We start from the raw sequence: 26455 nt of genomic DNA, 5'->3' as shown, positions 1-26455 counted from the left end.
ATGTTTTGGAGATATGAGACGTCCCCTCAATCAAGACAGTTAAATTTGTTCAAAAATTGCAAAATCTCACGTAGGAGCCCGTCAAAAGTGTGCCACTTTCGAAATACTGGCTTTGTTTTTGACCTGGATAAGCCAGCGTAGTGAAGTCAATGCGGAGTGCGGCGTCATATATACACCAAAAGTAGGCCTATTTTCTGTTCTGCTTAAAGAATAAAAATTATTCCGGATACTGCCGCTTTAATTCGAATCACCTCGGCCGATTACGTATTTCCTCGGTATTTACCGTTTGATCCGTGGAGCAGTGCGCGAAAGCTGGGAAATCCCAGAACAAGATTGCGTGAGATTACTAATCTTTTTTCCCACACTTTCTGTAGGTTTTTTGTGTGCAATTTATATTTAGAATGTTTGAATACTTATGTATTGTATATACAGTAATATTTTAATTGAAATAATCGATATGTTTCCGTTTGTATTGATATATAATTTCTAATAATAACCGAGACCCATCAAGATAAACGTCTCTGGCAGAGACTGGCACGATATTGTTATCAAATTATGTAACTATGTTTATCGGAGGCCCAATAAATGTCAAAATGTTAAAAACGGACTGTAGATGTTCACCTTAGTGAACTAATAATAACCTATAGTCCGTCCCATAGGGAACGCCTTTTGTTTCCATACGATGAAATTTACTACAAATTATTTTATTTCTGAGCCGATTAATTTGTATATTGCAGACAAAAATACACTTTTACTTTTCTTCATAGGTCAAGCCAAACAGAAATTATTTACAGAAAACAGGGACGGGACTAATTTAGCAAATTTGAAACAAAAACAAATACTTAGTTCCACCATTGTTTCTAGAGTATATTGTATAAATTGAATTCAACAAACTGTGTTTGCATGTGTACACACTAATATCATATTATCTGCCATATCTTTGATTCGATTTAAAGTTGTTTCACCCTGAAACCGATTCAAACCCGGTGTTATTTCGCCCTTAGTCCCGTTCACCCAGGGTTGGTTCGCCCTAAATTTCACATCGTTGACATGGACCTGCAACTTGCATGGGTAAAGTAAATACACATCTGTTACATTCACAGGGACGGCACAGACTAATGGGGGGGGGGGGGGGGGGGGGGGCACAAACTCGATTTTTTCTTTATATATAGTATATATGGAGTAGGACGAAACAAAATGTGGGACAACCACCTCCCCTCCTGGTACCCCGGTTCCTACGAGCTTGTAACTATATTTTGAATGTGTGGGTTTTTAATATCTAGATAAACCTTTAAAAATTTTATGTGTTTTATAGTTTGTTTGTTTTGTTTAACACCACTAGAGCATATTGATTTAGTAATCATCGGCTATTCAGGGGCGAATTATGGGGGGTTTCCCAGTTGCATGGAAACCCCCCTTCAGCTAAAAAAAATAACCCCACCACATAGATCTAAACTGATGTCCACGTAAAATTTATAATTTCAAATTATAAACATTTACATATTATTTCAGAAACCCACCCCACCCTTACCTAAAGCATAATCCGCCCCTGGCTATTGGATGTCAAACATTTGGTAATTTTGACATATAGTCTTAGAGATGAAACTGCTACAGTTTTCCATTGGGAAGCAAGGGATCTTTTATATGCACTATCCCACAGATAGGATAGCACATACCATGGCCTTTGCTACAACGGAATGAGAATTTGTTTTATCTAGATAGATAAATTTGCTGAATGTGGTAACATTCAGACAGTCCTAAAAATGCACAAGGTTAAATTAAGCAAATAAATTAAGATTGAACTTAACCCACTCATTACAATGGGTTAACCAGGAGGGGACATGATAACCCCCTATCTCCGATCACGCCTCTTGCCCCCTCCCCGAATCACCTTTTATATTTGGCAGTTGCCCCAAAACACGACTTGTAGACAGTGTGGGTGCTCCCCCTTATAAAATCCTGGCTACACCTTTGACTCAATATTTATAAGGGTTTTTTTTATAAATAAGCACAACAAGCAAACATATAAACATATATGTTTTGATAAAACACTGAACAGTTTTGTTTTGAAAAGTTCTGGCTTTATTCTAATCCACTAAATGTTTCAGCTTCCGAAACGTGTGACTTTACTCATATTTATCTTGATGCTCACATGGGAAACTTTGCTGCTTAATGTTCAGCCAATTTAGTGCTCATTTGAAGGGTAGAAATAATATTAATAATAAAATGTTTGCTATTTGCATAACAACAACTTCTTTATAAACATCAATACACTTTAGAACCGAGTTGTGTAAGCCCATTAAAACTGATCTGCCAAATACAATACTTTTTTTCTTAAAACATTTTGGGGGGGGGCTATTAAAAAATTGCATGTGCGGGTCAAAGTGCTGACATGACTCACCCTGGCTTCTCAAATTCAACTAGCCCTCCATTGTAATTTAAATGCACAGTCAAAAAGCAATCCCAAGTGTATACCCTCTCATCCTGGTGTTTCTAATTCCACAAAATGCATTTTTTATATTTAAAAAAAAACGCACATATTTCTGAGAAGTTTGTTTTGTTTGACACCACTAGAGCACATTTATTTATTAATCATCGGTTATTGGATGTTAAATATCTGGTTATTTTGACATGTAGTCTTAGAAAACCCACTACATTTATCCATTAGTAGCAAGGGATCTTTTATATGCACTTTACCACAAATAGGATAGCACATATATATATATAGAGGTTATTACCAGAGTGTTTTTCGGTATCGTCAATATCATATATTAGGAATAAAAATTGTATTATGCAAGCCTCTGGCGAGCATAATACATTATTTTTATTCCTAATATATGATATTGACGATACCGAAATACAGGAGAGTAATAATCTCTTTATCATATAAGGTCAAGCTTAATACAATGTGTTTTTGTAAACTGTACACACAACTTTAATTCCAGTCCGCCATTACTAGATATTCAAATGACGTAAGAATATGTGTATTTTTGAATGGAAATGACGTCAAACTCGAATGACATCATTTTGGATGTCCTTACATCAAAATAAAGTTATGGCTATTGTTTTTTGTTTTCTGCATGCTGGACAGCTTTCAGTGTCAAATTGCCATTGAAATGTTTTTATTTGATGACTATGAATGCATACGTCAATCATGGAGTGTCACCCAAGTACGTTTGCTTAAATGTCAATAAACCTAGTGCTGAGACCTCGACTAATTTACATCTAATTTGCAAAGTTATCAAATTCTTAAAGTATGTGATCTGAAAAATACCACATACTTCGATTGCACTGAAAATGTAAGATTATCATATATATATATATATATATATATATATATATATATATATATATATATATATATATATATATATATATATATATATATATATCACTGCCTTTGATATACCAGTCATGGTGCACTGGCTGGAATGAGAAATGACCCAATGAGCACACTGACGGGGATAGATTCTAGACCGACCTTGCATCAAGCGAGCGCTTTACCACTGGGCTACGTCCCACCCCATGAATGCAGGGTTGAAAATTTAAAAAAAACAATGGTCGCCAGTAGGGCCAGTTGAAAACACATTTTACTGGCCCTTCTCAAATTCAACTAGCCCTCCATTGTAATTTAAATGCACAGTAAAAATCAAGACTAGAAATTCTTTGTTGAATAATAATCATGTGCTCACCGTATATAGTCTGTTTCCTTCAAAAGGAAACCGGTAAATTGGCATGCAACTTCATAATGAATACAGTTAAAATTCATATAAAACATGTTATCAAGTTTTAAACCCATACCAACTCAATATTTTTTTTAAAAAGATAAAGAAATCCAGTATAAATAAAAATAATTCTTTACAAATTACCATTAAATTATTATGATTAAATCTCATTTTTAATACAGGGGTGAAAACAAAAGCCGAGGTATACAGCTTGACTTGCATTGTCTCTGAAGTAAAAGCAAATAATGCAATACAAAGAGAATAAAGGTAGAACTGCGCGTGCTTTAGTATATAAACCTGGTCTCGGGGTGGCAGTCCTCTTTGTGGCGATGCAAGAAGGGGTACAATCTCCAGTATCGGATTTCCTCGGGAATGGACAAAGCACGCACACGTGTGCGTTTAATTTGGATATTGTAAATGCTACATTAGTAGGCTGCTAATAAAATAAATATCAAAAGAAAAATAAATCTGTAAAATAACCCCAAACATTTTACCAAAATATACAATGTACTTAGTTATTATATTACATAGCATAACGGTGTACGTATTGTTTGTTACAGTAATATTTGGACAGTTATGTCATTATGCAAGTCTTGCTGTCAAGACTTTAGATTGGATATGTTCTTATTAAATACAAATCGCTTAATTTAAAACAATATCGACAACGACAATCAGTTAACGGAACTGTAGTAAATTGTTATTTATCGCACTCAACACATTTTATTTACAACGACAATCAGACAGAACGGATCTTTTACCTTTGGAATAAGTCCTGGGTTGTAGTAAGTGGAACAGGTAGCATTGTTGGAGTCGGTTTGTCCCATGCCTATATCCGAACCCAGTACCTACACCAGCCTGTAGACGCCACCGAGGCCGGTACGTTAGTGTGAGTTAAAACTACAAGATAGATTTTGATTTTGTCCCAGAATAATTTAAGCTAATTAAATGTGATTCCTTTTTACCATAACATTGAATAACAATTGTCAAATAGTAGCTCTACTAGATAATTATGGCGTATCCAGTCCATTCTAATAAGCCGACGACTTCTAGATTTAAAAAATACATGCAGTGTCTTCAATACATTTTGAGCTCTATTTTCAGGAGACCCGGCCCAAAGCCACAAAAGCTGAATCTGGCGCTGTTAAAATATAGAGCATGTTCTATGTCTTCTGCTGCTGTAGTTCGCGCCAACACAGAGGCGATGTGTTTTGTCACATTCGATTCAGTTTCAGTGTCTTTGTTTTTTAACTGGTACCACACTTGCCAGACCCTAATATCGATGGTCATCTGACGGACTACCTTGGTAATATTCTTAGTCGCCCATAGCCAATAAAGGTCGCCACGGGCAACCGGGCGACTGCTAATTTTCAACCCTGTGAATGTTGTAAACCCAAGCTTTTTTTTGTTCCACCAGGATAAATGAATACAAGAGTAGGACCGAGTGGGTGCAGAATGCATTTGACTACCAGCTGATGAGCTGTTGCAGTATGAATCAAAAGGTATATAATGGATGTGACATTCGCGTTGTGATTCACCAAGCACGCTTCAAACATTGCTATACAATTCTAAAAAATTAAACTGTAGATGTTATTCAAGTTCAAATTGATTAGCAACTGCCTCTAATAAGAATTTTAAGAACAGAACATTCCCCGCATAAAGACATTTCTAATCAACAGCTACATTTTGTATTAGGTGTGTATATAATGTACTTAATTGTGACAAAAGCTATTAGAATATAAAATGTGACATTTAGTCTAAAGAATGACAAAATAAACTTGTTTACATATGGGTAAGTTACTGACTAACCAATTTGAATCATTTGTAAGCATTTTCCACTGATAGGATATCAAATTCATATACAACTGCCTTTGATATACCATTTGTGGAACACATGTATGTATATGTATGCAATGACAAAAATCCTAGTGGGTCTACCAAGGGAGAAAAATCCTATGGCCCATAACACCTTTAAATACATTATTTCATTTATTATGTAATAAACTGACATCTCATATTGTTTCAAATATCATTTTCATTTAATTCTGGCAAAAATAAGCCTCCCCTCTTTGAAATATGCTTATTTGAACGGGATGCAGATGATTCGTCCTCTGGACGTTCCGTCCACAGACGAATCATCCACTAAAAATTTGTCCACTATTGAACTTCAGACGATTCGTCCACAACCAAAAATTGTTCTTGGACAATTCATCCACTATAATTTTTGTAGTTAAATTTAGAACTTCCTCGACGGGTGCAGTCTCTGTGTATTTCCCTGCACCCACCTGGCATCCTCGTCCTCTGCTGCTAATAAAGCTGGTCTGACCTACGGCACTAATGACTGCGGGTAACTAGTAGGGGTGCATAGTAGGTGGTTACAATTAAGTGCCTCTTAACAATGCCAGAAGTAACTACTGAACACTCCTCGAAGTGGTCAGACTAAGCCCACAGCTAAAAGCTGATGGGGAATGGCATGTGTGTGGCACAGATAGCTACAAGAGACAAGCACCTGTCACGGTTGGAGAGACTAGGACTGGGATGTGGAGGTGGACACTGAAAGAAGTTGAAAGATAGGAGGAATTGCCAGATTGGGAAGAAATGAGATCGAATTCAAAAAGTAGAGAAAGGAAAGAGGGCAGTGGGATAAAAAAAAAAAAAAAAAATGTTTAAACTTGGCTGGAACTTGGTAGCGAAATGGAGATAATATTGTTGTTTATTGGTTGGTTACTTCGAATGACGTCACGTTATGGCATTTTTGACATAAATGACAAAATTTTGGTTTAGTTACTAGCTTTGTTTCTAAATAGTATGTCAGAATTATAGGTGTAATTGAAGAGTAATTTGAATAACAATATGTCTTAGTTCATCAAAATAAATCTAGACATACCACCAGGGTTACATCAATGTTTTCTTGATGAACTAGGTTTGTCTTAACAGTATTTATTTCTGTTTGCAGAATCAAGGACCAGTGTACTATGTACCTAATCTGACATTCTCCATGGATTTGAAATTGGATCCTGATGATGGTAGCAAGTCTAATAATTCAGGTTGGAAATATTTTTCTCTTTCTCTTTTTAATTACCAGAAAATATAGAAAGTTATCTAGATGTCATATTTTGTCAATTGAAATTTATTATGATTATAGGATAAAATTTCTTCTTCTTCCAGGAGGCACACCAATTATTCAGAATAATCTAGAAATAAAAGATTCCATCTTACAGATAGGATACAACAATCTGGTGCATATGCACTACCATGGCATAGTGGAGCCTGACTTGTCATCAGACAGTGATGAAGAGGAAGATGATTGTGATCAAGATAGTGACCAGCGTAAGGCAGCTGATGATTTAAAACGTGAGTCAAGACAGAGGGAGGATGTGAGTCAAGACTGAGGGATGATCTAGGTCTTTATTTTCGCAGGACCAATTTTCACAATTTAATGAAAATGAGTCAATTCGTGACAATTTATTGTCGCAAATCCCCCATTTCCCCAATAAAAAAAATAAATGAAGTACTCATATTAATAGTTTTGAACCTTATGAAAAGTAAAGTTTGTTTTATTTAACGACACCACTAGAGCACATTGATTTTTTTTTATCTTATTATCAGCTATTGGACGTCAAACATATGGTCATTCTGACACTGTTTTTTACAGGAAACCCGCTGTCGCCACATAGGCTACTCTTTTATGACAGGCAGCAAGGGATCTTTTATTTGCGCTTCCCACAGGCAGGATAGCACAAACCATGGCCTTTGTTGAACCAGTTATGGATCACTGGTCGGTGCAAATGGTTTACACCTACCCATTGAGCCTTGCGGAACACTCACTCACGGTTTGGAGTCGGTATCTGGATTAAAAATCCCATGCCTCGACTGGGATCCGAACCCAGTACCTACCAGCCTGTAGACCGATGGCCTAACCACGATGCCACCGAGGCCGGTAATATGAAGACAAGACATATTGTTTACAATTTAATACTGTAAACTTACATTACAGAGTGTGCACTTTTTGGTAATCTTCAAAACTGTTACGGCTTATACAAAGACAGTGGTGTGTCCTGGTACTGTTCTATGCATGGCCAAGCACATATAAAAGATCATTTGCTGGGGTTTTTAGGCATAGCCTATGCGGTGGCAGCAGATTTCCTTCTGTGTATGGTTTTAAACAATATAATGTCTGTCTTGACTTGCAGCTCACTTCATTAATATTAGTGCTGCGAAATGTTTTCCTGGTTCCCACTTACACAAAACCTTAAAGGCGCTCTGTCACGGATGGTTAACCTAATTAATGATCTAACAAAGTATTATCTGAAAATATACACATTTGATTTGTCACTAAAAGTACTTTATTTAACCATCTACATAACTACCATAACCCACTTATTACTGATATTTTATAAAAAAAAGAAAATTGAATTATGTCGACGGTACATAATACAGGAAAAAATAACGGCTATTTGGAATGAAGAGGAATGACGTATTATTTTTTTGGTCACGTGATGGGCAACCCCCAAATAACCGCAGTGTTAAAATGATTTGCCAAGCTCGTGTAACGAGAACACTTGACCATCCTCTGTGACGTAGGGTAAATCGAAAGAAAAACAATGAAGATAAATTATAAAAAAATTATATAAACATGTACTGAATGATAATAAGTGTATACATTAATTTATTTTAGCAATAGAAGCATTTTAAACAGCGACGATCCCGACTAGTTAGGCCTTTGCATGTACAGGTAAATTTGTTGTCTGTTGTACACGGAAAAATCTAAACGCCGCATTCATTTTTCACTTTGTCAGATTTATTATTTATAAAATATGCCATAACCTCATGAGTAATTACAGCTGGTTTGGGATAGGAATTATTACATTTTTAAAGAATACTGTGAACTAGGCAGTGTTTATATACAAAGTGGCTATATATACAACGGCCGTGTACATGTATATGGTCTCCACTAACGAGGGCTGCCTATAAACAGCAAAAATGCATATAGGCGATAAATAAGTATTTGATTGATCCATATTACCAAACCACTTGGAACAGGAGGAATACATACAAACAGGGGAATGGGGGTTGAATATGAATCTAGCAGACCCTTGTGTGTACGTTTTCCATAGACACCTACTCAGTGTTTATGCTGGAAAGAAAATTTTAGGTATGGTGCTATGAAATTAAATATTTACAATGTGTTTGCAGTCGATAGGGGGTATGGGAAATAAAATGGGTTAGGTGTAGGATTAGGGTTATAAAAATTATACAGTAATAATAAAGAGTCTTTAATTTTGTCAAACGGTTAACTTAAATTTTTTAAATCTGCAATAAAATTTGGGTATGGCGCCACACCCATTTTACCCTGCTACTATATATATGAATAGCGGGGGATTGTAACTGGAAGCAGTCGGAAGGAAATGTGTTATAAATCTGTTTTCGAACCATCAATGTGCCATTATTGTTACAGATATGTATAATAAATAACTATGATTCGGTAACACTACTAACAGTTTAGCTAGTTTCGCAGATCGGTGCGGTTAGTGACTTAAATATGGTGGCATTCTCAGTATTATTATTATTATTATTATTTTAAATTATATATTAGCCACGACCTGTATTACATATAGCAGGCCGTTTAATCGTAAACAACTGGAAGCAAATTGCTAGTGCGTCACCAAACACACTCAAAGTGGTGACCCATCACTATCCGTATAGTAACGGTATAGTTGAAAAACATCTCTATAATATTTTTAAATACCTGCAGATACCGTAATGTATATATGGGAGAGGGCACAAGCCATGTTTTTACGTTCGAAAACTGCAAATTAGATGCACATTAATGAGGTTAATGAGGTAAATTTTATTGACACGACATTGTAATCAATGTACTAGTAAACAAATAGACAAAGCTTCATTTTCTAGTAACACAGGACATTGTGTGTATTCAGCAAAAATGATTGTGTCACAATGTTTTTTTGTTTGTGCAGGCACATACCCATCTCCTTGCACAAGCAATTTTTTTTTTTGATACATTTTTCAGAGAACATGTCTCGACACCTCACCGTAAACTTCGCTCGCCTCCATGTATATCCCCCTCCCCATGCTAAAATCCCTGCACACGCATCTGCAGTGGTACTTGTACGGAGTTCCGTAAAAAAAAAAAAAAAAAAAAAAAAAAAAAAAAAAAAACTAAGTAAACAACAAAATAACCCTCGCCCCCCCCTCTCCTCCCCCCCTACAAAAATTAATAAAATAAAAATAAATAATAATCGCTTGCTTAAACAAATTTAGTTTTTCTGTTTTTTTCCCCCGATAATTGTCTGTGGGAGTGTGTCACCCCTTGTAAACGTTGCTCACCTCAGTCTAGACCCCTCTTGCTAAAATTCCTGCAGACACGCCAGCAGTGGTTCTGTGTACAATAACTCCATAAAAAAATAAACCAAAAAAATCACACAGTAATGAAAAAATTTAATAATAAAAAAAAAAAAAAAAAAAAAAAAAATAATGATAATAAACAAAAATTGTGAGTTTATGTTCCAACTATTTATTATTTATTTCAGCGTATTCGCCGTTTTTTGTTGTGGTTTTTTTTTGTCAAGAAATAATATATTTTAAATTATTTTAAAGTCTCTATGCACGGTGGTTGTGCACTGTATATAAAATTCAAAGGTATTTTACATGGCTGTCGTATATATAGCCTCATCAATACTCGGTTTTGGTGTATGTTTTAATCTCCTGATAAAAGAGTTCCAATTTAAAAAAATGAAGCTGCTCACAGGTTGTCATGGGAATCCCTGAGTCGTAGTTCAATTAAATATTTTCGGTGATACAATAGCGAGGTTTGGTATTCCAAATTAATGTAATTGTCATTTATAATCCATATTTAGAGAAATAAGGCCCACTAAATCTGTGATTGAGCGCCTTTAAGAATACCCCCACTCCAAATCAAAACTATTATCCTAATAAATAACCCTCCACACACAGAAGGAAACCTGCTGCCACCACATATAGTGTGGTAGACCTGTGGCCAAAATGTAATTGGTGAATACATATTTAAATTGGCGAAAGAAATTGAAGATTGGCAAATATTTTGGCAGGCCCATAGCCAGTGGGGGGGGGGGGGGTTGGTGACTTTTTTTTCAGTATTCGTCAATTTGTAAGCCTAAACTACCCCCCATCCCTCAATATCCTGGTTATGGGCCTGTTTGGCAAACAAAAATAGGAACCCAGGGCTATAGCCCTGTTTTATTTTATATTTTTGTGTAGTTCATCAAGATACACTTTGAGAATATTACATGTAATTACCTTGAGGTATGTAATGATCCATGGAAAACATTTTGTTTATTAAATTTTGATTAGTGACATTTTGTAAATCAATTAGCACTACTATTTAACATTTAACCAAACAAGAGAGTGTAACATTTTAGAATTCTGTAACTATCTCTGAAACTAGCATATCAACTTGCAACACATTACAGAAAAAAGTGTCTCAGATCCTCGTGATTTAATTTTGTTGGGGAAGGAGGGCAACCCCTGCAATTAAGAAAATGATCAAGGCAAAAACAAGGCAGTTTTACCATTAACATGTTTCCAAATCTGGATTGTGAGTAAATCTGAATCACGAGTTTATTATTTGTTTTGTTTGCCAATGACAATTTATCGAGTACAGCGTAATCAGTCCATAGTGAGTCCGTAGTAATGTACCAGTTAAATTTTCACCTTTTAATTATATTGCATCAAAGTGTCAGAATATACTTAATGCGATATAGAATTTAAATAGTTTTCTTTAATAACGGCATAATTTCTATTAGGAAATCTGACACCAAGACCAAATTCCCCCTGTGTCCCTCCCCCTCCCAAACCCAAGTAACTCAGTAAAGTTTGTGTTTTTTGGTTTAGGCCACTCGGCACCAGAAAAGGGTAGTACATGAATATTTTGTCAATATATATGACAGAGAAAATTTTATTAAACTATTGGCAAATATGCTTATCTACAAATAATTTATCATCAGGCTGACCATAACACTTTATGTATGTTGAACATTGTACGGAAAATAAAAATGTACTATACCATAGCCACGGTTCAATAGTGAATAAGCTTTCACCCCCCTACAATCCATTGGTCCCTGCAATGCATGTGTTATGAACAGTCAACAGAGTTCAATGACCTAGTTGGAATGGGTAATTTACATGTATTTTCGACCATGCCCAATTGTGCTGAGATTCAGATACTTAGCAATATCGGTGCAGTTACTGTTTTAATATTTACTTTAATCTGTTTTCAGTTCAAAAAGTATATTTCATTTTTAACAATAATGAAAAAATACATCTTGAAAAACAATTCCGATATAGTCCACAGCAAAACAAATGTCGCAGAGAATAAAAACGTCTGCGGTAGTCGGCATTTGCAGCGTTTGGGAGGGTTAGTAGTGACAAATGTTCATGTAGTCCGTTTCAGACAGTCTGTGTGGATTATGTATATTATGTTAATTGCCATGTATAAAAAGCAACCTTGTGACATGTTTATTACCTGTAGGCCTTTGTAGCAACAGATCATAAGACTTCAGTATACCTTATAATAATTTTTCTGTTTTCCATTATTTTAGAATCAACACGAACAATAACAGAAGAAGATCTTCGAAATTTGTCACACCAAATTGGGGGATCATGGAGGAGATTTTGTAAATATGTTTACTTTTACTGTTTTTCATGTACGACTGAAAATAAATATGATATAGTCAACTGTGCTAAGCAGTTACCCAAAGTGGTTTACGGTAATAGCAAGGTGCAAGGTCACTGCTCAATACAGTGGTTTACAGTAATAATAAGGTGTGAGGTGACTGCTCAATGCAGTGGTTTACAGTAATAATAATATGCAGGGTCATTGCTCAATGCAGTGGTTTATGGTAATAGTAAGGTGCTAGGTCACTGCGTAATGAAGTGGTTTACAATAATAGTAAGGTGCGAGATCACTGCTCAATGCAGTGGTTTACAGTAATAGTAAAGTGCGAGGTCACTGCTCAATGCAGTGGTTTACAGTAATAGTAAGGTGCGAGGTCACTGCTCAATGCAGTGGTTTACAGTAATAATATGCAGGGTCACTGCTCATTGCAGTAGTTTACGGTAATAGTAAGATGCGAGGTCACTGCTCAATACAGTGGTTTACAGTAATAATAATATGCAGGGTCACTGCTCAATGCAGTGGTTTACGGTAATAGTACAGTGCGAGGTCACTGCTCAGTGCAGTGGTTTACGGTAATAGTAAGGTGCGAGGTCACTGCTCAATGCAGTGGTTTACAGTAATAATAATATGCAGGGTCACTGCTCAATGCAGTGGTTTACGGTAATAGTACAGTGCGAGGTCACTGCTCAGTGCAGTGGTTTACGGTAATAGTAAGGTGCGAGGTCACTGCTCAATGCAGTGGTTTACAGTAATAATAATATGCAGGGCCACTGCTCAGTGCAGTGGTTTATGGTAATAGTAAGGTGCTAGGTCACTGCTCAATGCAGTGGTTTACAGTAATAGTACAGTGCGAGGTCACTGCTCAGTGCAGTGGTTTACGGTAATAGTAAGGTGCGAGGTCACTGCTCAATGCAGTGGTTTACAGTAATAATAATATGCAGGGCCACTGCTCAGTGCAGTGGTTTATGGTAATAGTAAGGTGCTAGGTCACTGCTCAATACAGTGGTTTACAGTAATAATATGCAGGGTCACTGCTCATTGCAGTAGTTTACGGTAATAGTAAGATGCGAGGTCACTGCTCAATACAGTGGTCTACAGTAATAATAATATGCAGGGTCACTGCTCAATGCAGTGGTTTACGGTAATAGTACAGTGCGAGGTCACTGCTCAGTGCAGTGGTTTACGGTAATAGTAAGGTGCGAGGTCACTGCTCAATGCAGTGGTTTACAGTAATAATAATATGCAGGGCCACTGCTCAGTGCAGTGGTTTATGGTAATAGTAAGGTGCTAGGTCACTGCTCAATGCAGTGGTTTACAGTAATAAACATGTACGAGGTGACTGCTCAATGCAGTGGTTTTCGGTAATAGTAAAGTGTGAGGTGACTGCTTATTATGGTAATAGTAAGGTGCTAGGTGGTTGCTCAATACAGTGGTTTACAGTAATAATATGCAGGGTCACTGCTCAGTGCAGTGGTTTACGGTAATAGTAAGATGTGAGGTCACTGCTCAATACAGTTGTTTACAGTAATAATAATATGCAGGGTCACTGCTCAATGCAGTGGTTTACGGTAATAGTAAGGTGCGAGGTCACTGCTCAATGCAGTGGTTTACACTAATAGTAGGGTGTGAGGTCACTGCTCATTGAAGTGGTTTACAATAATAGTAAGGTGCGAGGTCACTGCTCAATGCAGTGGTTTACAGTAATAGTAAAGTACGAGGTCACTGCTCAATGCAGTGGTTTACAGTAATAGTAAGGTACGAGGTCACTGCTCAATGCAGTGGTTTACAGTAATAGTAAGGTGCGAGATCACTGCTCAATACAGTGGTTTACAGTAATAGTAAAGTACGAGGTCACTGCTCAATGCAGTGGTTTACAGTAATAGTAAGGTGCGAGATCACTGCTCAATGAAGTGGTTTACAGTAATAGTAAGGTGCGAGGTCACTGCTCAATGCAGTGGTTTACAGTAATAGTAAAGTACGAGGTCACTGCTCAATGCAGTGGTTTACAGTAATAGTAAAGTACGAGGTCACTGCTCAATGCAGTGGTTTACAGTAATAGTAAAGTACGAGGTCACTGCTCAATGCAGTGGTTTACAGTAATAGTAAGGTGCGAGGTCACTGCTCAATGAAGTGGTTTACAATAATAGTAAGGTGCGAGATCACTGCTCAGTGCAATGGTTTACAGTAATAGTAAAGTACGAGGTCACTGCTCAATGCAGTGGTTTACAATAATAGTAAGGTGCGAGATCACTGCTCAATGCAGTGGTTTGCAGTAATAAACATGTACGAGGTGACTGCTCAATGCAGTGCTTTTCGGTAATAGTAATTTCGAGTTGACTGCTTATTATGGTAATAGTAAGGTGGTTGCTCAATACAGTGGTTTATGGTAATAGTAAGGTGCGAGGTGACTGCTCAATGCAGTGGTTTATGGTAATAGTACAGTGTGAGGTGGTTGCTCAATGCAGTGGTTTACCATAATAGTAAGGTGTGAGGTGGTTGCTCAATATAGTGGTTTACATTAATAGTAAGGTGTGAGGTGACTACTCAATACAGTAGTGTATGGTAATAGTACAGTGCGAGGTCACTGCTCAATACAGTGGTTTACGGTAATAGTAAGGTGTGAGGTGGTTGCTCAGTACAGCACGACTAATTTGGGTGAAGTTAAAGGTTGTTTTTTCAATGACACCACTATAGCATATTGATATATTAATATTTGGCTATTGAATGTAAACCTTTCTACCACTGTACGTCCCGCCTCCTATTTACAATAAAATACACAACAGTTTTACATCCCTCTCCAGGAAGTGATTCTTTCTCCTCGAACCAACAGGGGATTCCTACAGGTTAACCACTCGGCTACACACCAAGTTAACACTGCTACGTGGGATTTGCCCGAAACCGACCACAAATCAGGCAAGCGCTTTACCACTGGGCTACCTCTCGCCTGTAACTGTGGAAAGGCGCATGCCATATAAACGATTCCTTGAGCACTATTAGTTTAAAAAGTATGTGTATGAAGTACCAAATGTTTGACATCCATAAGCCGATAACTAATACTAGTATATCAATTTGATCTGAGTGCAAAACATAGCCGAGTGGTATAGCGCTCACTTGATGCATGGTCGGTGTGGGATCGATACCTGTCGGTGGGCCCATTTCTTGTTCCAGCCAGTGCACCATGACTGGTATATCAAAGGCTGTGGTATGTACTACCCTGTCTGTGGAATGGTGCATATAAAAGATCCCTTGCTGCTAATCGAAAAGAGTAGCCCATGAAGTAGCGACAGCGGGTTTCCTCTCTCAATATCTGTGTGGTCCTTAACAATATGTCTGACGCCATATAACCGTAAATACAATGTGTTGAGTGCGTCGTTAAATAAAACATTTTTTTTTTCTTCTCAATTTGCTCTAGTAGTTTCTGTAAACAAAACAAACATTTTAGGTCTGTTTGTTACAAACTGTAAGTCTTAGATCATTGAACTCGGTTTATAGTTGCATCTGTTCACATACATGTATGTTTATCTCAATGCAAAGGTTTATAAAATTATTAAGTTAATTGTTTTTAATTTAGTTTATTTTTTATTTTGTGAAAAACTAAATTCTCACATATTATTATTTTTTTTATTAACTGACTTAGTTTATCTTAGGCAAGACATTAAATTCCACAGAATTCTTGCATTGTGTTGTGTTTTTTCAGTGCGCAAGTTGGGTATTGACGATGCTGACATGGACCATGAATGTGAGAACTCTCGGAGTGGGGGGACTCCAGAAGTTATCTATCGGCTACTGCTTCGGTGGAAGAAAGACAGCGTGGACCCATCAGTCTCAACTATAGCATGTGCACTGGAGGAGTCCAACTTGAAACCTTTGTTAAAAAACTTGCAGCCATGAAATGACAAGTTAAGCCACATTTTGATGACAGGGACATGCTTTCACACACTAGTGTTTGCCCTTTTGACAACTTACTCATTGAGTTGATGAAGTCAGTTTCATCATTAGCAAGTCTAATGACACTTCAAGGGCAGATACAGGATTTTGTTAGGGAGGGATGCAACGTGAAAAGGGGCATGTGAAGAATTCCATTGTGCAGTAATATGCATCATCAATATGGTTATCTCCCCCAAAATGCCCAATCAGCTAAGAACTAAAATATTCGATAGTACTACTGAATAGACAAAATTGATTATATACATTGAGTATAACAGGATTTGGAGGGCACTTCAGGTTGGGGAGGATGGAGGGATGTTCCCCTGCAGCATCCCCCCTTAGATGTGTGCCTCAGGGTTGGGTGTAGCTCGGTGACAGCACTTGTCTGAGGTGTGACAGGTTGTACATGTAGGATTGATCGCCCTCGATCAACTCCCAACAACTAGTGTATCAACTGCCATGGTGTGTACCGTCTTATCTAGGAAAAAGTACATATAGAAGATCCCTTGCTGCACATTCGGTAGTATTACACTATGTGGTGGCAGCAGGTTTTCACCCTGTCTCTCGGCTATGATGTGATTCAGTATTATGGCAATGAAACTATGAACTATCAAAATATAGATAGTGTACCTTTATTGATGAATAAATTGCAATTAATACTTGGCAGTTGGGTGAAATTGGTAACCGATATGTCAGCCACAGAAGTAACCGCTTTACTTTCACAGGAAAAACAGTGTGTGTCTGGAAGGTAAAAACTGGCTGCACCTGCTCCTCAGAGTTATTTAAGGAGAGCGCAGGTACTGTTTTGTCAGTCGGTCAATTGGCTAAATCTGGTTGAGCTGGAGACCAGACGACTTGTGTCCTGACGGAGAGTTTTACTGTATATTCCTTTGGTTTGATTCATTCCTTTGCTTTTGATTCGTATGTACAGTAGAATATCTCATTGAGTCAAATACACTGCAAAGCTTGAACCAAAAAGTAAATCCTGAGTTACACTTGCACATTGTTGACCGAATGGTTAGGTCAAACTACCTGATGGGATGAACACTTTCTCGAGCACAGACAGGTTTCGAGCCAACAGGATTCCCTTTATATAGTGTGTATCCCTTTGGTTTGATTCCTATATATATATTTCTTTGCTTTGATTCTTAACAGTTGTAATAATGCTATTATATGTGTCAGAAATGCCAAATGTTTGACATCCAATAGCCGCAGGCGGGACGTAGCCCAGTGGTAAGGCACTCGCTTGATTTGTGGTTGGTCTAGGATCGATACCCATCGGTGTGCCCATTGTGCTATTTCTCATTCCAGCCAGTGCACCACGACTGGTATATCAAAAGCTGTGGTATGTGCTATCCTGTCTGTGGGATGGTGCATATAAAAGATCCCTTGCTACCAATAAAAAAATGTATCGGGTTTGCTCTCTATGACTGTGTCAAAATGACCATATGTTTTATATCCAATAGCCGATGATTAATAAATCAATGTGGTGTCATTAAACAAAACAAACTTCCAATGGCCAATGATTAATAAATCAATGTGCTCTAGTGGTGTTGTTAAACGAAACAAACTTTAACTTTGGATGTGTGAAAGTGTTGGTGACTTTTTCATTGCCATACATGTCGGTGTGCCCATTGGGCTATTTCCCACTCCAGCCAGTGCACCACAACTGGTATATCAAAGGCTGTGGTATGTGTTATCCTGTCTTTGAGATGGTGCATATAAATGATAATCGAAAAGAGTAGTCCATGAAGTGGTGACAGCGGGTTTCCTCTCTCAGTATCTGTGTAGTCCTTAACCATATGTCCAACGCCATATAACTGTAAATAAAATGTGTTGAGTGTGTCGTTAAATAAAACATTTCCTTCCTGCCATACATGTAAGTATCATTTTATATAATATGTAAATTTGTGGGATTAAAATATTTCTATTTTGTCCATTTGTTTGTTGATTGTGTGCACTTATTATTGTGACCTGTATTCCTAGACGAGTTAATTTGTTAGGTGCTTAGACGTCACACAACCAAGTGTTGAAATGACCATTTGTTTGTTACCAAATACCTGTTGTTTACAATGTGCTGAGGTGTTGTTAAACAAATGTTCCTTTTCTTTTTCATTTGAGCAAGAGAACTCAAATTTGACTCCATGTTTTCAAACTAAATATTCCAACTTGCAAATACTAATTCACTATAATTAAAAATGGTGTTAGTAATTCAGCAAATAAACATTGAGGTATGACATGTCTTTAAGACCAAGTCATTTAAATTTCACATTCCAGGCAGTGCACCACGACTGGTATATCAAAGAACATGGGTGCGCTATCCTGTCTGGGATGGTGCATATAAAAAGAGTCCTTGCTTAAAATGTTTTTTTTAACGACACCACTACAGCCTAAGCAAACAAAAACCATGCAACCTTTCATTAATAGACCTCCCCCCTCCACCACCACGTGTTCCAAGTTACCAGGCCCCAAGTTGCTTAACTTCGGTGATCCGGTTAGAACTGGTAGTTTTAACATGGTGTGGCCATAAACATCAACTGATCAAAAATAAATGTATGCGTATGTAGTTTTCCGGAAGTCTCCATATGTCATTTTTTACCTGCCTCGGTGGCGTCGTGGCAGGCCATCGGTCTACAGGCTGGTAGGTACTGGGTTCGGATCCCAGTCGAGGCATGGGATTTTTAATCCAGATACCGACTCCAAAACCCGAGTGAGTGCTCCGCAAGGCTCAATGGGTAGGTGTAAACCACTTGCACCGACCAGTGATCCATAACTGGTTCAACAAAGGCCATGGTTTGTGCTATCCTGCCTGTGGGAAGCGCAAATAAAAGATCCCTTGCTGCCAATCGGAAGAGTAGCCCATGTAGTGGCGACAGCGGGTTTCCTCTCAAAATCTGTGTGGTCCTTAACCATATGTCTGACGCCATATAACCGTAAATAAAAATGTGTTGAGTGCGTCGTTAAATAAAACACTTCTTTCTTTCTTTCTTTCCATATGTCATTAGTTTTTGTTTCATTTGTTGACAGGCATGTTGAGGTGATGGGATTATTACGTCAGTAATTGTCGCTTGGAAACAACAATATGTATATATGTGGCACGTGTGTGTGTACATGCTCATATATGTTGTTTAAAATATGCTGAGGTGTTAAACATCCCTTTCCGTATTTCTTTAGTGCACAGTAAATGTATGTCATAACGTTGCTTGGCTTCCACAAAGACCACCTTGTTCAATCAGATTACAATGTTTGAGAATGTCATGTAATCGCAATAGTAATCGGTGATTACTTTCATGCTTACTTATAATTTACGAAATCCCTTCAATATGTTTGGCATCAACTCCAGTAACAGTGTCTGTAGTTGGAACCGACCTAGGTGGTGTCGTGGTTAAGCCATCGGACATAAGGCTAGTAGGTACCGAGTTTGCAGCCTGGTACCGGATCCCACCCAGAGCGAGTTTTAACGACTACTACACCTTTTTTTTTACCCCTCTCACTAACCACTAACCCACTATCCTGGACAGACGGCCCGACAGCTGAGGTGTGTGCTTAAACGTTAACTGGATATAAGAGCGAAAATTTAAATGAAATTTAGTCAATCAGTGTAGACAATAGAACTGACCTCCCATTGTCTGCTACTCTAATAGTAAAACTACCATTTGCCGTAAAGTGAAAAATCCTGGTTTTTAGACACTAAGACACTTTTTTTTCTTTCTATTAAAGACATTTTTGATAATTTAAATTAGAAGTACTTACATTTTATTATTTAGAATATTAATTTGAGTACAGGAGAAGTGGTTCTGGTCATCCAGCTGTTTGTAATACCCCAATATGCATTTTTCATAATTTACAAAATGCACGTTCTTCTAAGTTATGGTTATCGATACAAGTTCTAGTTATTTTTAGACGGTATTTCCCTGTTTAAACATGTATACTTTACCTTCTCTTTGTTATAACTTATCCAACTGTGTGTTGCAGATTTGTAGATTAATTAAATGGGCTGAAACATGGGTCTGCGCCTTTAAAACGGGATCATCATGATGGGAATATCAAATGAATGAACCCCAGGGGGATGAAGCCACAAATTCACATAATGCTATCTATCTTCTTTACCATTCATTATTTATTTGTATGTAGTTTTTTCAATAGTACCCGGAAAGAATGGTTACGTCCATATTATTATATACGACCAAATATATATAAATTTAGAGAACTTATGAGCAGTAAAAGAATAAGCACACTAAAAAAATTAGCTAAATTCATGAATATAATTTTTCAAGTATTTAAACGCCCATAACAACGACAATACCCAAACAACAACCAAAATTACCATACATTAACCAGTAAATGAAACTAAAGGTCAACATACAACTATACTTGATATATTTTAAATCGTATTACATTATTTTATGTCTTATTGTTATTTCATGAAAATTTAATTTGTATTATTATTATTTATTTATTTTATTTATATCTATATATTGTAATATCAATAATTATAAAGTACACAGTTGTAACTGAAATTTTCTGAATAATTATATTTACAATATACCTCTACTTTGTTACATCGCAGAATGCATCTATATTGTTAATACACATATCTCTATGATGTAATATCATGTATTTATATTATTAATACACGCACCTTTATAATGTAATGTCATGTACTGTATTTGTATTTCTATTCATATATGTACCAAGCAATGTATTCTTATTATTTGTATCCTTGTTAACCATCTTGTCAAAATCAAAATATGTATGTTCCTCTTACGCCGTTGCATAACGGCCTGAGTGTAATAAAGTTCAGTTCTGTTCTGTTCTGTTCTGTTCTGCTATAAAACCACCTGAATGAAGTGTTCTAGTAGCAATAAATAGAAGTCGTTGCATCCTGCCCCAATTTTGTGTTTCACTGATGTTTGTTGCCACCATGCCTCTGATTATCGCAGCCCTGCCATAATTAATTTCGTAAAAAAAAAAAATATATATATATATATATATATATATATATATATATATATATATATATCTATACGTATATATATATATTTTGTTTATTATTTTTTTTAAATTTTTTTTGTAACATCGTTTCATTAGCCTGCTTGTGCAAATTTGTGAAAATGTAAACATGATTAGGCCTACTGGTCAATAGGCCTACATTCGCGGTTACAGCTCTATAGTCCGAAAGTCCAATGGTCCGAAGGTTTATATACCAAACTATAATCACGAAGAATGGTAAATGAACAGTGTCAGTGGCGGATCCGGGGTGGGGGGTGGGCGGGGTGGGGGGGGACCAGGGGGACACGTTCCCCCCAATTTTTTTAAGTGCCCTCAAAATGTTCAAGTGCCCATTTATAAAAATTGTTTTGCACGTCGAGCGTGTATGCGCAAGCTTACAGATGTGTCTGTGTTACCGAGTCTCAGTGGGGTTCACCACATTGTCGAACGCGAGTAATGAGCGCCTTAAAGTTGCGTGATCAATGTTGCACAATGTTAGCCTAATAGTTTTTGCTTTAAAATTGTATAGATTTTCAAAATTACTAATGAACAATTGTATGTATTTCTGCCCTACCTAGACTAATAGAATCTATCACCGCTGTGAGGTATAAATAAGGCATATTTGTCAGAAATATATTCAAGTAGTTGGTGGTGTAACAGAACATATATATATATATATATATATATATATATATATATATATATATATATATATATATATATATATATATTTATATATTATTGAGAGAAAACACAAAACATTTGCTTCTGATCAAACTATAGTATTTATGCACCTGTGTGCCAGTCATATATCCATTTCCGGGAAAAACCATTACCACGGTCCCAGGTCATTACTCAGACATTTTGATTATTGACTTCCATGCAGGTGTGAAGGGACCTGGAACGAGGTTCGTTTGCTAAGTTAGGATGTGCCGTAGGTTGCTGGATCGAATCCCAGTTCAGACAGTAAATTTTCTAACGCTATTATTAAGATGGCAGCGAGTGGCAGGCCATGGCCGTCAAGCCTACTGCTGGGGGGGGGGGGTCGGACGAACACCCCCCTCCCCCTCCCCTCGCTGAAGCAAATGGTCCGCTTTCAGTACTAAAACATACAGGTTTATAAATATGGGGTTTCGGGTGGTGCAAAAACAAAATAGAAAAATGTCCACTTGGTTCATATTCGAACCCCCCCCCCCCCCCCCCCCCCCACCCCCCCCACCCCCACCCCCACCGGTCCAGATCACGCTACGCCCCTGGATGGTTTACCGCAATTCCTCTCCAAAACTAATTTTTTTTAGACATTTATAAGTAACTTTTGAGCAAAACTGTCAAGAACCATTTTGAGTTTGTGATCTATTATACCGGTATTAAAGGTGCTATCTCAAAGTTGCATAATGACAGCTATTGCAAATCATGTTTTTATTAAATTTTGCTTTAACATTTAAAGACTACATCTGTATCTATATGCCCATAAATGATTATAGGAAATAATTTTACCTACTACTAGAAAATACATTTTTATTGAAGAATCTTTATCACAAACAGATGCTCACATATAGCTTCTGATATAACACATTTACAGGGGCGTAGCGTGATCTGGACCTGGGGGGTGGGGGGTGGGGGTGGGGGTCGAATATGAACCAAGTGGACCTTTTTCTATTTTGTTTTTGCACTACCCGAAATTCCATATTTATAAACCTGTATGTTTTAATACTGAAAGCGGACCATTTGCTTCGGGGGGGGGGGGGGGGGTGTTCGTCCGATATGCACGACGTAAATCTCTTTTAAACAGTAAACAACCTGGTCCCTTGTTGCGAATAATGTCTAGCAGCGATTCAACTGTTGGGTAGGTGAGACACACCTCTTCATCTAGGTACCAGTCTTTGTTTATGCCGTCATTGACTGCATAACCTTTCGGCCATCTGAGATCTAAAATAACTCATCGTTTTGCCCCATGATCCTTGTCGACTGTATTTAACGGGGACACTGTTACCTTAGCCTGTAGGGGGTTCAAGCTAAATGGTCCAATTGTAGCTCCCAGTGTTAGCTCAGTCCCCAAATAACTGTTTACTTCAACTGGGTAGTTCAAGGCACCTTTATGTGTCCTGCTCTCCGATTTTGGCATTTCTGTTGAATCATACCCTATTGGGAAACCAAACTGTAATAACTCTGCAACCACAGCATCGGTATACCCTAACAACTGTTGTTGAAGGTACTGTATGTTCCAGGCACTGTAAACAGGTAAACGGCAGCCTTCAAAATTATACACACCCGAACTGAATACAGTGTTATGATTGTTAATGGCGTCTAAGGTACCGTCATGTATGTTACCTGCTGTGGTGGTAGGCCGAAAGTAAGCTTTACGAGGTTCTAATGAAACTACATGAGCAGTTTGACGTGTGACGAAACTGTTTGTATCCTGGTACCTTTACCAGCACTATGTGACGAAACTTTGCGTGCAGTGGAAACTTCACTATTCAGACGAGACGAGAATGTGGGGACACTGGCAACTTTGCCAGTGGGACGAGACGAGAATGTGGGTGCACTGGCAACTTTGCCAGTGAGACGAGACGATATTGTGGGTATACTGTCAATTTCACTAGAGCAACACAACGATACCTGTACATTGTATGTACTGTCAACTTTATCACTGTGACACGACAAGACTTTGTCATCATTCGCCAGTCAAGCCTGTTTGCTCTTGCCAGCATGTTCTTGAAAGTGTGGACAGTCTTTGCTGGTTTCTGGGTGCTCCCATGTCTGTCTCGCAGAGAGCCAGCAAGTAGCACAAAAATGTCGCACCCACATCCTTTCTAATCCTACGACAGCATAGTGCTCTTTTTTGCTGAATTCGCATGCCCCTGTTTGGTATTTCTGACAGAACCATTGTTGCTTCCGGTAATTGTTGGTACCAGGCTCCTGTCTGCTACGATTGGTGTATGTCTGTTCATCAGTTCTTGTCTTCTGATGGAACATGTGTGTATCTAAATCAATGAAAGAGCTGCTCCAATTTTTCCGTCCCCTTTCAATCTCCATCAACACTGCCCCATGAAAATCTAACATTGATTTCCATGGGAATGTACATGCATAGTACATTAAGTCCTGTAAATGTTTCATACGAAATGGCAGATCTTGTGAGTTAACAGGCATTTGCGGCAAAATTGCCATATATCCGGCAACATTTGGACATAAAACGCTCTCATTTCAGTCAGAGACCAAGCTACGTAATTTTTTGGCAATTGCCGACCACCAAAAAGTAGTCAAAGATTTCTGCTCTAATACCACAACAGTCCTATATTTGACGTCAAATGCATTTACATCGACCATTTTCGAGTTTCTTGATTAAAAAAAAAAATCAGATATTAATCACTAATACACACACTACAGAAAGAAACCCGACAGCACCCACATTCAGCTACGCTTCTGCAAACTCCGGACAGCAGAATTCTAAGTTCGCCGACCTATATCGTGACGTTGCGTCACATGATCGCCCACTCAGCCATTCCGTCTTCCAGGGGCCGTCTCGTACAATAATACGACAAGTGCCCGACAATCACCAAAAAAGTTTGTTTTGTGTAACGACACCACTAGAGCACATTGATTCATTAATCATCGGCTATAGTTCCTAATTGTGACACAAGTTATGGCTCACATATTCACTTCTAGGAAATGGTGAAGAATTAAAACAATATGTATGTTTAATAGTGCAGACCACCATGTATGGATTTCACAGTCCCGTAGGAATCGGATGCCCAAAGTGAGATAGTGATTGATTTGACTTCATTTGGGTATGAACTAAACAGAAATCTTAGGTAACAATTTTTTAGACACCTGTAAGGCCCAAAATCCAAGATGACCGCCGTCACTCATGGACAATACAGAAAATGGCATATCTCTGGAACTACTTGACCAACTTCAATGATGTTAGACTCTATTGTATGGTCTTCAAACATGCCTGATAATCTGGAATATGTTTCAGGTCGATAGTAGGTAAAGGTCATTTTTGACTCTCAGTGCAGAAATATGCCTGTGTGTATTTATGAGATTGGGAAATTTCGCACAGAAATTAAACATATCTGGCAGCAATGGATGTTCAGATCCAGTACTTCATGACCTGTTCCGCTATGCTGGCCTGATGACTGTCCACCTTGCCCAAATGAACCAGCTTGAAAATGATGACCCGATAACATGGAAGGCACTAAAGGAGGGAAACTTCTGTGTGAAAAAGTCTGACTCGCCCTTCACTGCACTGTTTGTAGATCAAGCTCTTTAGCAGAAGATCAAGGAGTTGAAAGGGGTTGGTCATCTTGTGGGCATTACACAAGATGAGGTCTCACTTGATCATGTTATCATCACACTGCCACACATCACCTCTGTTGTCAATGATTGGCTGTGTAGATTCCCCCGCTTCTCAACTGCCTCCCACTCTTCAGGTCAGCATTATCAGCTGTCTGGCGACATCGCCCTACGCTCAACGAGGAATGCACTGAAGCTGAGGGATTCCAACCAGTTCCACTCCGAAGGTAACCCCTTCATCGTGGGTACACCACTGAAGAGCATCGTGTCATCAGTGCTGATATCGGAAGCTGCGAAGGAGGACATACTCCACCAGGATGCTTGCCGGGGACGAGTATGTCCCAGTCCGGTGTCTCTACAAACCAGCACCAGTTGCCGTCTTGGAACTGATCAAATGTGGTTGCAAGAAATCTTGCAAGGGTCACTGCTCATGCAATAAGAACAACCTCCTCTGCACTGCTCTCTGCAAATGCCACAATTCCGATTGCAGCAACCTTCCTGACTACAGGATGATAGCAGATGAAGATGAAGATGATGTATGACTGTTGCAGGAGGATGAACAAGGATGACACTATCAGAAGATTGTGTACCACTGATTTAACTCACTAAGTGTTCAACATGGTATGTTCCACGATAGATGTGTTGTATATGTATGTTTAAAGAATCAAACTTTAAAAAAAAAAACATTCGCCCAAATTTAATCTTATTCAATGTGTTGTCTGTGTATCTCCCTGTAGGTGTTTCAGGACAAAATTAAATAGGTTGCCTGACATACAGTGCAGTTCACTATTGGTAATTACTTCTATTTGCTTATTTGTATTCAGATTTTGACCTTGAAGCTGAA

The 26455-nt window shown here is 38.0% G+C and overlaps 1 protein-coding gene across 1 annotated transcript; it reads left to right on the top strand.

The window, feature by feature from the left end:
- The first annotated feature begins 295 nt into the window (after nucleotides 1-295).
- Nucleotides 296-17632, top strand: LOC121390648 (receptor-interacting serine/threonine-protein kinase 1-like). The gene is made up of 6 exons (XM_041522511.1): nucleotides 296-370; nucleotides 5140-5224; nucleotides 6679-6769; nucleotides 6891-7076; nucleotides 12320-12394; nucleotides 16094-17632. The coding sequence occupies exons 2-6, from the start codon at nucleotides 5198-5200 to the stop codon at nucleotides 16285-16287; spliced, it is 573 nt and encodes a 190-aa protein (XP_041378445.1). The 5' UTR covers nucleotides 296-370; nucleotides 5140-5197; the 3' UTR covers nucleotides 16288-17632.
- Nucleotides 17633-26455: the final 8823 nt, after the last annotated feature.

The sequence above is a fragment of the Gigantopelta aegis genome, chromosome 15, assembly GCF_016097555.1.
Source record: "Gigantopelta aegis isolate Gae_Host chromosome 15, Gae_host_genome, whole genome shotgun sequence".
Classification (NCBI taxonomy): domain Eukaryota; kingdom Metazoa; phylum Mollusca; class Gastropoda; order Neomphalida; family Peltospiridae; genus Gigantopelta; species Gigantopelta aegis.
Note: the sequence above shows the minus strand (reverse complement) of the source record. Positions and strands in the feature narration are given on the sequence as shown.

Excerpts from the sequence above, each read along its gene's own strand:
- LOC121390648 (XM_041522511.1), top strand. The coding sequence starts at position 5,198 with ATGAGCTGTTGCAGTATGAATCAAAAG. Across the intron at positions 6,770-6,890 it reads TAGCAAGTCTAATAATTCAG|GAGGCACACCAATTATTCAG; the intron begins GTTGGAAATATT and ends TTCTTCTTCCAG. Across the intron at positions 12,395-16,093 it reads GGGATCATGGAGGAGATTTT|TGCGCAAGTTGGGTATTGAC; the intron begins GTAAATATGTTT and ends GTGTTTTTTCAG.